General features: G+C 39.7%; 1 protein-coding gene and 1 long non-coding RNA gene across 4 annotated transcripts in view; one reads left to right on the forward strand and one right to left on the reverse strand.

Moving 5' to 3' along the window:
- LOC109845494 lies at positions 4,654–9,564 on the reverse strand. The gene is made up of 2 exons (XR_002248377.1): positions 9,314–9,564; positions 4,654–4,916 (listed from the first exon to the last, which is right to left on the reverse strand). It is a non-coding gene; the product is annotated as an uncharacterized LOC109845494 (long non-coding RNA).
- The window catches only part of LOC109845492, a 21,892-nt gene continuing 18,695 nt past the window's right edge, over positions 9,734–12,930 (forward strand). The window contains exons 1-3 of one of the 3 annotated variants that reach the window (XM_020414743.1): positions 9,735–10,011; positions 10,103–10,477; positions 11,271–11,467. In XM_020414743.1, coding sequence (XP_020270332.1) covers positions 10,472–10,477; positions 11,271–11,467 — 203 coding nt within the window. In that variant the 5' untranslated portion in view covers positions 9,735–10,011; positions 10,103–10,471. Of the gene's footprint in view, positions 10,478–11,270; positions 11,468–12,930 lie in introns of all 3 variants that reach the window. The other 2 variants (XM_020414744.1, XM_020414745.1) reach the window with 2 other exon arrangements.

Here is a 12,930-nt window from a genome sequence, read left to right on the forward strand (position 1 = left end):
AAGATTTAGGAAAATTTGCATGCATGGTCCACACGGTGCGGTTGCTGGAAAATCGACAATGTCCGTGTGTTTATTGAAATATCATCTATGAAATAATGAATGTGCACCTATCGTATCATGTACCAGCACACTACAGTAAGTTTATGGTCTGAAATGCTATGTTGTATTCTTATTTGTTCCAATTGAGAGCCTGAAATAAAATCTCATTTATTGGAGGGAAAAACTTTGAATTTGAGTTTTCCATGCTTCCAGTTTTTCGCCTTGTCTATAGAACAAGACTTGCTCTACCAAAATTTATAAATATCTGCAAGATAATTAAGAAACCGCAAGCTCTACTTTCTATTTAAGGGGGGAAACAACGAGCATGATCTATTTTCTACTCAATAATACAAAATCAGGAATGAAGAAACCTAGACCGGGTGATCGTACTACAAAAAGAAATATCATAAACAAAATAAAATTAATAAAAAAAACTAGATTGCGAACCTGAAAAGGCCTAAATTTTGATTGATCGAGCAGTCAAACTTTGGATGGAAAAAAAACCTTGCCACCTTTTAAATAGAGATTTCGAGCCTACTAATCCAAGTCTAATAAGGTCATGCCAAAGCTTTCCTAATAAAACTAATTTTAATTTTACTAGAATTCTGTCAGGACTCGGATTCCTTATAATTAAACCAGGATTTTGCATAAATTCGGACTGTGAAAGTTTTTCTCCTAATAAATTGGGCTAGACTTTTGACTGCAGCCCAGGAATCATAAATTTTCAGTTTGCCAACGGCTTAATTTCACAAAATCCCCGGTATCTTCGGGTAATGTTGTACATGGCCCGCCCGATCATTGGGGTGCCTAAGGGGGCGTTTGTTTTACGTTTTTTGCCTGGGGAGGGGGCGGAAAGCTGCCAATGTGGCCAGCTTTCTCCCCAAACGCCTTTTAGAGGCGTTTTAGAGAGAAAGTCACATTGGCAGCTTTCCGCCCCCCTCCCCAGGCAAAAAAATTTTATCAAACGCGCCCTAAACAAAACCCCCTGAACTTTGAACTATTCTCACCAGACCCTATGCACTTTGAAAATAACTAAAAATTTCTTAAGGGAAGAAAAAGAATCTAAAATTTAGGGGATAGATCACTTTTAAATCAAATATTTGGGACTTTCTTTATTTTGGGACTTTTTTTTTACCTTCCATGACTCTAGTTATTTGCAAATAACAAAGAGGGAGGGTCCAATGACAGCATACTAAACTTTCAAGGGGTTTTTGTGTCCCATAGGTTTTTCTTTTATTTTGAGTGGCGCTACATGCACACCATCGGACACAACTCCAATCATACCCTCCCTCTATCTACAGCATAGGGGCCCACTTGAAATTTTTACAGGAGGCTTCACTTGAGATTTTTAAAAAAATCTCAAGTGGGGTAGATAGAGGGAGGGTGTGGTTGGTGTTGTGGCTGAGCGCGTGCCTCAATCATTTTTCTTTAGAGTGGCGCTACAGGTTAGGGTTAGGGTTAGGGTTTTTTGGCGTGGTGGTGGTGGTTTTTTTTCTTTTGGCGTGGGCTGTGAGTGTATAATGTGAGATGAAACTAAGTTCAGGGTGAGCAACAACCCAAATGTGAAAGGGTGAGCAACAACCCTATTAAATCATACTGAACTACTAGTCTCGTATGTTTGAAACCCCCTGTTTTTTAAAATCGACCTCTTTTTGGCATGTTTTGTCAAAAAGAGGTCTATTTTATTATTATTTAGCAAAATGGTCTGTTTTGCTAATTATTTTCTAAAAAGGTCTATTTTACAAAAAATCCCAAATGTGAAATTAGCCCTTTTCATCCCCTTGTACCTCTCTCCCGTCGACAACGGAGAGAGAGAGAGAGAGAGAGAGAGAGAGAGAGAGAGAGAGAGAGAGAGAGAGAGAGAGAGAGAGAGTAACTGGTGAATGAAAACAGAGAAGAAGAAAGAACGAATTTTGAGGGGGGTTCCGCTAATGGGTAAGAGGTTTTTCACTTTCTTTTGTTGTAATTTCTCAAGGAGATTTCTCCTCAATTTATAGGGGCTGAACCCACTAACTCCACCCCCCCCAGATCCGCCCCAATGAGAGATTTTCTCTCAACAACCCTTCCACGTTTTCACGTTCCACAATTCTCTCTACTGAGAATTGTTGATTTGGTCATCTTAGACCAGCTCAAGCTAACATCTCCCACTTGACCAAATCAACCAAGTGATATGCCTCCCACTATCCGTGAGATCAGATGTTTCTGCTTACCATTACTCCCACTATCCGTAGAGAGTAACTCTTATTTCATTATTCATGAAATTTTACTTGGACTTATTTATTCCTAAGTCCCATCAAACTTACATGTTTGATAAAAGATTCTGCTGGTATTCCTTTTGTCAAAGGATCAGCAATCATATCTGTAGTAGGGATATAAGTCACTTTGACTTCTCCATTTTCTACAATATATCGAATATAGTGATACTGGATTTTAATATGTTTTCCTTTGGAGCTATTCGTGCCACTATTGATTAAGCTAATTGCTGCTTGATTATCACAATAAATATCAATAGGTCCTTCTAACAAATTGAGATCAAGATCAATCAAAAACCGTCTTATCCAGACAGCATGTGTAGTTGCCATACTACAAGCTGGTCCTGGATTACTTTGATATCTACTGACTAGACTCACAGCATAAGCTATATCAGGTCTGGTGCACAACATTGCATACATCAAGCTTCCAATTGCTTGAGCATAAGGAACATCTAATGGCTTCTGCCCCTCTCCAGGGCTTTGCTCTTTACATAATCTCTTTCCCATAACCAACGGAGTTGGTGCCGGATTGGAATTCTCCATTCCAAACCTTTTAAGAACTGATCTTAAATATTTTTCTTGGTTTAAACTTAGCATTCTAGACTTTCTATCTCAAATTATTTGAATTCCAAGAATATATGATGCATCTCCCATGTCTTTCATCTCAAACTTTTCGCTGAGATCTGCCTTGGTTTTATTCAACATTTCTATGACATTTCCAGCGAGCAATATATCATCCACATATAAGGAACATTGCTGATTATTAACTATTCGATAACTATTTATATGTTACTCCTATTAATTAAACTTGTTGTAAATATTACCCATCAAAATTTTTATTACAACTTCTACCCATATATAAATAGACATGTTAAGGGACCTAGGGACTAGGGTTTCACCTATCACTATTAGTCTCCTTTGGATCATCAACCAACGGTTCAGATTTGTTCCCAACCCAATATAAATATCTTTCTTCAGCCATTTCATTCTCATAACCCTAGATCTGAGCCGAACTCCCCATCCCCATTCCCCAACCCTAGATCTGAGCTCCCACGACGCCCTCCCTCTCCCACTCCGACGCCCTCCTACAGTCCTACCGATCCGTCGACGCAGTCCCGCTCCGACGTCCTCTTCCCCGCTCCGACGCCCCTCGTCCAGCTCTGACGCCCTCGTCCAGCTCCAATGACGCTCTCCCTCTCCGACGCCCTCCTCCCCGCTCCGACGCCCTCGTCCAGCTCCGACGCCCTCCTCCCCGCTCCGACGCTCTCGTCCAGCTCCGACGCCCTCGTCCAGCTCCGATGCCCTCCTCCCCGCGACGATTTGGGCTTCGGTTCTGAGGTTGCTGAATCGAGTCAGGTAGTGATTTTTTTACTATTTTTCTAAAGACGAAAATTTAATAGCGTTAATAGCAAAATCGAGTCTGGTTTTGTTAATAGCGTTAATAGCGTTAATATCAATCACTTAAGCAAAATCGAGTCTGGTTTTGTTCTTTGACTTCAGTTTGTTTGCTAACTTGATCTTATACCTCTGCTGGAAATGGGAAGGGTGTATGAGCAAGTGAAAGTGTACATAGGTGTTTGATGTAATAAATTTGAGGTTGTCGTGGCTTTAAGGGTGTATGAGCAAGTGAAAGTGTACATAGGTGTTTGATGTAATAAATTTGAGGTTGTCGTGGCTTTATTTAGGTTTGTTGTTCTTTCAATATTCATGTACAAAACTCTCTCTTTTTTTTTGGCTCTTGTAAGCTGGTGGTTTCAATTTCTATTTCTTTTTAATTTTGTTATGGCATTAATCATCTATTTGTGCCCGTTGACGAAAGTTCTGAAATGAAATTGTGCTATATTGGACAGTTGGGGACTTCTTTGGCTGTGGTTTGGTGCATTGAACCTAATTGGTAGGTTGGCTTGAATTAAGAACGAATGAATCAAAAGGTTTTGGCCGCTATTAATGCTACCGGACTGAGTCATGCTTCCCCTCTAATTTTTATAATATAATTCGTTGAGAAATTTTGATACAAGAACATGCAAACATTGCCAAGTAAAATTTTTGTTATCTTTGGACATTTGACAGAATTCAAATCTTTCCACATGTTGATTTATGTACTATATATTCTGATTGTTAATTTTTAAATTTTATTTCTACAGAATGTCATCTCCCCACATGAATTGTCACGCCCCGCTTCCCAAAATACCAGGGAATCGGGACGTGAGCAAGCCCGCGACGTATTAAACTGAGAAGAGATAAGTGCTAGACCCCGTCTTCTCAATCTAATACGCTAAGCGTCAAGAAATATAAAGCGAAGGCACAGGTCCCCGATCACAGTAGCGAGAATATAATAAACAACTCAGAACAGAAAGATCCATATCACAAATATAATATCATCCCAGGCATAATGTTCGGGTCAACATGCCCTTATACAAGACTAGCTATCTGAATAAAATACTGGAAAATATAAAATACAACGATCAGGCGGAAATAGGAATGCTAGAAAAGTAAACTAAGGACTAACAGCTGATAAAAGAAATGACTAGGCTTCGGCTTCTTCTGCTCGGTCTACAGAGTACTCCTGCGGAGGATCTTCTGGCTTCTGGCGATCTCCTAATTGAACCTGTTCTTCCTCTAAGTCTGACGTACACCAGAGAAAACAGGTGTACGTCAGGTGCATGGTGCACGGCAAGATCCCAAAAGGAAGAATAGAACGGTCGTGCGACCAATGCAATAATGGTAGTAACAATAGAAACATACAACTAAAATACTAATGATCTAAATATAATTTACTACTAGAATAGAATAATCATAATAAATCCAAGAAAATCAACCAAGTAACAAGTCGATCATGCAGCTAGCGATCAGATTAATCATCCACGTAACAAGATCATACTAGATGGAATTAATACTTAAAAATCTACAACTCGAGACGTAAAATAAACAACAATCACAATATCACATCACCTCAGACCCACCCCAGTGCTACACAGGAATTTCACTGGTGCGAGCCTGGAAATAATCAACAATCACAATATCACATCACCTCAGACCCACCCTAGTGCGAAACGATTCACTGGTGCGAGCCTGGAAATAAACAATAAACACATCCGATCACTGCTCCTCAGAGCCACCCCAGTGCGAAACGATTCACTGGTGCGAGCCTGGAAATAAATAACAACTTATTTGATAACATGAACCAAGACCTTCCCATCCCAAGTCCAAGTCAACAACTCATATCTCACGGGTCACTATGGTCAAGCAATACTCGCGATTCTCAACTATAACAATGTATAAATGCAATGAATACTATGTAACAGTGTCATGAATCATTAACAGGAAACGTGAACAACTACTAATAACAATGCAAGATGGAACTACAACTATCAACATAAAATCTCCCAATTTCCAATCGTCATGATCATAAATTTATTAATTCCAAAAATAATCTTTTCCAAAAAAAATAGATTCCTTTAAAAGTAACCCCTTTTCCAAAAATTTTCCTTTAAAATTATTTAACATTATAATTATTCAAAACTAGCCCATTTTCCAAAATAAATTCTTCTAACTTATTTATTATTATAATAATTCAAATTAAACCATTTTTCCAAAATAAACTCTTTTAAAAATTATTTCTCATAATAATAATTCTAATTAATCTAGAAAAAAATATTAATTTATTATTTGAAATCATTTAATGTCATCATCAACAGTCCCACGCAGATATATCACAATATATAAGTTATAACTAATCATATTACAGCACAAATAATTCGCAACAGATCCAGAAATTGAATTGACGAGTCAAAGGGAAGCGGGATCTTGCCTCGGGTACGTCGTCAACTGCAGCGGGGGTCGTCGGGGTGGATACACGGGTCACAACAGGTTCAACGGCTCGTCGGAAAGTCAATCGGTTAGAATACAAAAGAGAGGTATTAGTAGCGATTAGCGATATTCGAATGAATATAACGATGTGTAGATAAGGAGCCCAAGTAAAAGGAATATACTGTGTGATAGACAACACGAAGGGCTACGCACCGGTGAAGACGGTGGCGGAAACGGAGATCGGAAGTGGCCGGGAAACGCGTGCGAAGTTGGCACAGTGCTGCTGTTTTCAGCGAACTGCTTGCCGTCGATCGATGTTTCGGACGATACCGAGAGAGATAGAGAGTGATTTAGAGTGTGATACAAATTGGAGGTGATAGGCAATATGTAGGTCTACTCACCGGAGAAGAAATCGACGAAAACGGAGGTCGGAGATGATCGGAAAGTACGCGGGAAGTCGACACAAAACTGCAGAAATCTGCAGTGCAGTTCTTCGCGTTTGGTCGCTGTTCAGGCACGTTTCTTGCTGCTCGGAGCTTTCCTCGCTGTTCGGGCTTGCCGGAGGTGGGAGGAGGTTGCCGGGAGTTGTCGGGAGAGTCTCGGTGGGCTCCGACGGGGCTGACGGGGATCCGGCGGGGCTCCGTTCTGTGCCGGCAAGCTAGCGAAGCGCAACTGGCAGTTTTCGCCGCTGCTCGCTGCTGTGGATGCAGTGCAGCACGCGGGAAAGGAGAGGGATCACCGCGGGAAGCAGGCGGCGGTGAGGGGTGGTGCGGTGACTGGAAGGCTCCGCGCGGTAGGAGAGGAGGAGGAAGGCAAGCAGCTATGGGGCATTCAAGGGGGCTGTTCGTCAGAGTTGGTCGATCTCAAGGAAGAGCTGGAGGGGGCGGAAACGAGGACGAAGCGGCGAGAGGTCGGTGCGGGTAGAGGAGCGGTTCTCTTTGGAGAAATGGGGAGAGAGTGATGAAGATATAGAACGAGTGAGGAGGAGATGGGTTTTCTGTGAGGTTCTCTTGGGTTTGTCTTGAAGAGGGAGAGAGAGAGGGTGAAAAGAGTTGTGTGAACTGAGAGTCTGAGAGATAGAGAAGGAGTGAGATGGAGGGGATGGTTGTTGCGGGTTTTGAGGAAGAGGAGAGAAATTAGAAGAATTTTTCAAAACAGAGACCCACTCCAATTTTTTTTCTTAAAACCGACCCGTTTTTTTTATTTATCAAAACTACGCACCGATTTTGTAATTAACAGCTTAATCACCTTCCTAAACAGTCGGCTGTTGACAACCCCGACTATTTAGGACATTAATTTTTAGGGTTTAAGCTTCTAATTAGGGTTTAACACCTTCCTAAATAGTCGGGGTTGCCAACCCCGACTGTTTAGGATAGTGATATAAGCCTGCTAATTACAAAATCGGGTCGGTTTTGAATAAATAAAAAAGACGGCGGTCGGGTTTTAAGAAAAAAAATTGAAATGGGTCTGTTTTGAAAAATTCTTCGAGAGAAATATATAGAGGGGAGGACGAGAGTGAGAGTGTGAGAGAGAGTGTGTGAGAGTAACAGAGAGAGATTGAGATGAAGAGAGAGAATGAGACGAAGAGATACAAAGAGAGATGATTGGAGAGAGAGTGAGGGAGACAGGAGAGAGAGGCAGGGATTGGTGGAGATCTCACGCGTACCTCACGGCGGCTTGAGGCTGCCTGTGCGTTTGTCAAAGAGGGGGAAAAAATGGTGTGCGAGTTTTTGGCGGATTTAGGCTTGGAGCGGTTGCTTTCGGCGGAAGTGGGTAATTAAGGGAGGAGTTGGTGGAGAAAGAGTGTACGGAGTAGAATAATTAGTTTGGGATTAAAATAAGGAGAGTGAGAGAAGAGAGGAGAGAATGAAATTATTGCTGGAAGGTGAGATGAGAGAGAGAGACGGAGAATAAAAAGAAAATTTGTGGTGGTGTTGTCGTGTAGGTAGATATTATATGTAAGTAATTAATAATAATAATAACAATAATAAATAATCAAATATTAATTAAAAGTTTTATCATAACAATTAAATTTATAATTTGTAAAATCATTAAAATAGATATAAAATTAGATTTTTAAATCATAGGAAAATCTAGAAAATCGGGAAATTACAAATACTCCTTTAAAAATAATAATTAAATATGTTAAAATACCAAAAAATTATTTTAACCAGTATCAAAATTTCACGGTCATTACATTCCTTTAAAAATAATATTTAAATATGTTAAAATACCGAAAAATTATTTTAACCAGTATCAAAATTTCACGGTCATTACATGAATCCATCAAGTGATTCCCCACAGATCGTTGAGAAATTTGTTTATTGATTATATTTATTTTTTTATGATTTTCGAACTATTAGCAAATACATATCGAATATTTAATGAAAAATTCGAAATCAAAATTACCGAATAATGTTAAACGAATATTCACGAATATTTTTCGAACAACAATATAAGTAAACGAATCGAATTCGAATTTGCACAAGTATTCGAGCCGAATTCGAATACGAATACGAATAGCGCAATATGAATCGAATTCGAATTTGAACCTTGCACTATTCGTTCAAATTCGATTCGATTCCACCCCTACTGGCAAGTGAAGGGGGAAGACTATTCAAAATGGTTGCCACTTGCATTCTTTTCGGGATTTCAGTCCCAGCAGTGGATAAGTCCTTAGCCATGACAATCATTTTATTTATATGCTCTACGACATTGTCTCCCTCTTGCATACGACAAGAATTATACTTATGCAAGAGTAGTTGGATGTTAACTTCAGAAGCAGTGTCGTATTTTTATTTTATTGCATTCCACATGTCCGTGGAAGTTTTATAAGTTTCAAAAACTTTGATTAAATTATCGTCCATGAACATGAGCATAAGACTTTTCGCCTTTTTGTCTTTCGACTTCCACTGCTCAAACCCTTTCTTTTCTTCAGGTGTTGATTTATCAGTAAGGATTGGAGCAGTGGTTTCGATTATATCATCAATGTTGTCATGAATAAGAGCATATCCTATTTTTCTATGCCACATATCATAATTACTGTCATTAAATTTGTCAATTTTCCCTAGTTCTGATAGAACGAGTTTACTAGCTATTCGGTAAAGAACTAAAACTAAATTCAATTTTAAATAATTGTATAAGATTGATATTTTAACAATAATACTAAATAATAATAAAGTTTAAAAAAAATAAATTAAATAAAAATGAACCTGATTGTTCCGAGCTGATGAAAGAAGCTCCAATTTGAGCGAGAATGTCACTCAGCGGAGTTGATTGGATCAGCACTTGTCGAAGTTTTGTCGTCGTTTCTGACTGGATTGGAGATGATCTGTTCTGTCAAAAACAATCTCATGCAATGCCCTCCACTCTAAAAGATAAGTAAGCTAGGACTTCACCCAGCCCACAAAATCAATTATAAATCACTTAGGCCCAACTACAAGGCCCAAGTACACACCACCTTAATGCTCCACGCAGCCATGTTATTGAGCTCAACTATGATCAACTAGGCTGGATATAGGCAATTAAACAACTAGGCTAGGCCCAAACTCAAAATTAGAAGCCCAACACACTCTCTCTTTAATAATCCACTTCTGTTATAGAGCTGCAGTCACCAGCTAGGGTTTTTTAGCCTCAAATTGCAAAAGAGGGCCGATCTCTCTCTTTCTCGATCTAAATCAGAGAGTTCGCCGAGGATGGAGAACTCCAGCGTCGAGGTCAAACGTCGTCGCGGCTCAAAAACTCAAAGGGCGTGGGTGGCCAAGCTCGTTGTCGCCGTCGTCGATCAAAGCAGCAGAATCGTCGTCGTTGTAGGCGATTTCAACTCCCAGCAGCCGTCAACCCGCTCTGATACCAGTGAATGAAAACAGAGAAGAAGAAAGAACGAATTTTGAGGGGGTTCCGCTAATGGGTAAGAGGTTTTTCACTTTCTTTTGTTGTAATTTCTCAAGGAGATTTCTCCTCAATTTATAGGGGCTGAACCCACTAACTCCACCCCCCAGATCCGCCCCAATGAGAGATTTTCTCTCAACAACCCTTCCACGTTTTCACGTTCCACAATTCTCTCTACTGAGAATTGTTGATTTGGTCATCTTAGACCAGGTCAAGCTAACAACTGGGGATCTCCGTCTCCCTCCTCACGCCGCCGCCACCGGCGATGAGCGGAGGTCCCAAGTGCACAGGTCAATGCTAAGGCCCGGAGTAAGCAGAAGAAGAAGGCTGCACTTGAGTTCGAGAACCTTGCGGATATTTTCGAGGATTTTAAGACTGTTAGCCAAAAAGTTTTGAGCTTTAGGGTTTTGGGGTTGAGTTGCCACTGAGACAATCAGACCCTTTTGAGGAATCACTTGGAGATGGAACATTGATGCTCAATGCAGGCAAGCCCTTGCTCTTTGTTTACAAACTTGTTTCATGCTGAATTTTATTAAGATTAAAATAATTAGAGGGCAGAATATTCATATTTGGGTCTATACCTGTAGTAGCATTACTGCGATTCATCTTTCATCTGGGGGGTCATAAGTGCAGGGTTATCTACAAGTACCCCTGGTTTTTATTTATTATTTTATATCAAAGAGTGAGTGAGCTAATTTTTTAACTTAGAATTGATAATCTTGCTACTATCGTGCGAATAGATCATATTATCAGCTTTTTGAGTGTTCTTTCCTGGATAAGGAAGTTTCTGTAGTTTTAACCAAAAAAGTGCTTATGCCTGCAAACCGGGATACAAGGGGCTTCTCTGGGTACTTTGATGGTGCAAAGGCTGTTTATATTCAAGGGTGATAGTGTCCTGCAGATGTACTTTATACATATCATCCGGAACTAGATTATCTGGTTGCCACTTTTATTAGTAATTTTTAAGATACATATGTTCTTATTGTTGATTATTTTGTTTCTTCCTTTTCCTCCCTTCGTTCAGTTCTTCGTGACATTGAAAAAAGTAACCACATGCTGAGAAAGATCCTGCAATTAATGGCATACATTAGCTTGTGTCCAAATTCCTTCAGGTCACTGACCAGTGAATGTAAGTTTGAATCCCTTGATATTTTTTTTTTCATCCTGTGTGATATCAAGCTGCTTCATGCAGTCATCTAATTTATTGCCTATCTTAAAGTATCAAACACCAAGTGAAATGCTCTAATTTTGACTTGAAAAATATTCTTATGCTTATAGATCCATTTAGGGGAGGGCCCTGGAGATAAACTTGCATTTCTTACTGGAAAAGAAGAGATTGAATTAGTCGAGAGGCTAATACGTGAGTGTCCTTGCCAATTAACTGAGGGTAGTCAGAAGATCCTGACCGCTTTGGTATACTCCTCACTTCTCTCAGAGCAACAGATGAATGTGTTTAAGCCAGCCCCATGCATCTGGTAATCACAAAGCAAACCTGATTATTTTCCTACACTTATGTGAATGTGAAATTTTTAAGTAAAACCTTGCGTGCTGGACAGGCCTCTGATAACACAGCACGTCCATTGAATTTTCATTGTTGATTTGCATCAAAGATATTAATTGGGGTTTTTGATGTGAGAGTTTTTCTTTTAGGTAGAAAAATTTATCATGGAGGATAGATATAATTTTTGTATTCAAAATGGTTTCAATGACGATATTAGGAATCCCAGTCTTACTCTATGGAAAGGTACATGATTTGTGTAAAAATAGAAATTCAAACTCAAATAAGTCAATTCCATATCAAAAACTTAACTCTATGGAGTCCAAAGTCTAGGATCAACGCGGAAAGTGAAACCTGAGGTCTAGAATGCTATCATGAATCTATGGCCAACATGGAAGATCTCATCTCCATCTGCTGAGAGAGACTTAAGTTCCGGTATTTTCTCCATCTTATGTAGAACTTTGATACAATTACCACGTCTGAAGATGTCTGCTTGTGTCTGTATGCTATACATTTGCGTAATATATTTAATAGTTGTCGACTATTTTGATGTATCGGAGATTTTATTGGGGATCATCTCCCTATCTTTGTTGTATTGTATTTTAATGATGTGACAACTATCACGTGCCACCTAAGTGACACCCCTAGTTAATTTTACGAATGAAGGTTTGCTCCTTTTGATATTCAGGTATATTTGATTAAAAAAATAACATAAAAGCAGAGAATTTCCTTAAGGCATTGTTTGGTTTGTTTCTTGTAAATAAAAAAAGGTAAATAGGGAGAGAAAAAGTACAAGTATGGTTTCCTCCAATTTCCTCCCCAGAACCCATAAAATGGGTGTCCTTGAACAGAGGTCACATCATACAATGAGAGATTGCCACATCATTTTTTTCTTGGTATTTCTTGGTTTCAAGAAGTGAACCAAACAAAGAAAAGGAACCTTATATCGGAAAACATGATGTGGACATTTTTTTGAGTTTTCTACATTTTTCCATAAAACATGGAGTAACCAAATAGCCGCTAAATATAATTGACATGTGATGCAGAGCGCCTCATTTCTCCTCGATGCCGCATTGATGTTGGGGAATGTAAAAGAGTAGGGGGGTTATTCATTGGGGTAATTTAGGGCAAATTGGGGTAATTGTCCGAATGGATGATGATAAAATCTCAATTATTACAAATAAAACTATCCAAAACACAAGCCCACCTCAACCTCCGCCACCGACTTCTCCACCAACCCCATCTCCACCTCCTCCCTCTTACATCCGTACTTCCTGCCACAAATACATCTCCCCACTCAAATACATAGAACAACTCCAGCACCGCCACCAAATAACAAAACACATCCCGAACGAACGACGCCGGATCCAAAGGGAAAGGCGCGGCGATGATCGAAACCGAGCCGACGACGAAGGTGAATACGAAGGCGCCGGCGGAGAG

The sequence above is a fragment of the Asparagus officinalis genome, chromosome 6 (genome assembly GCF_001876935.1).
Source record: "Asparagus officinalis chromosome 6, Aspof.V1, whole genome shotgun sequence".
Classification (NCBI taxonomy): domain Eukaryota; kingdom Viridiplantae; phylum Streptophyta; class Magnoliopsida; order Asparagales; family Asparagaceae; genus Asparagus; species Asparagus officinalis.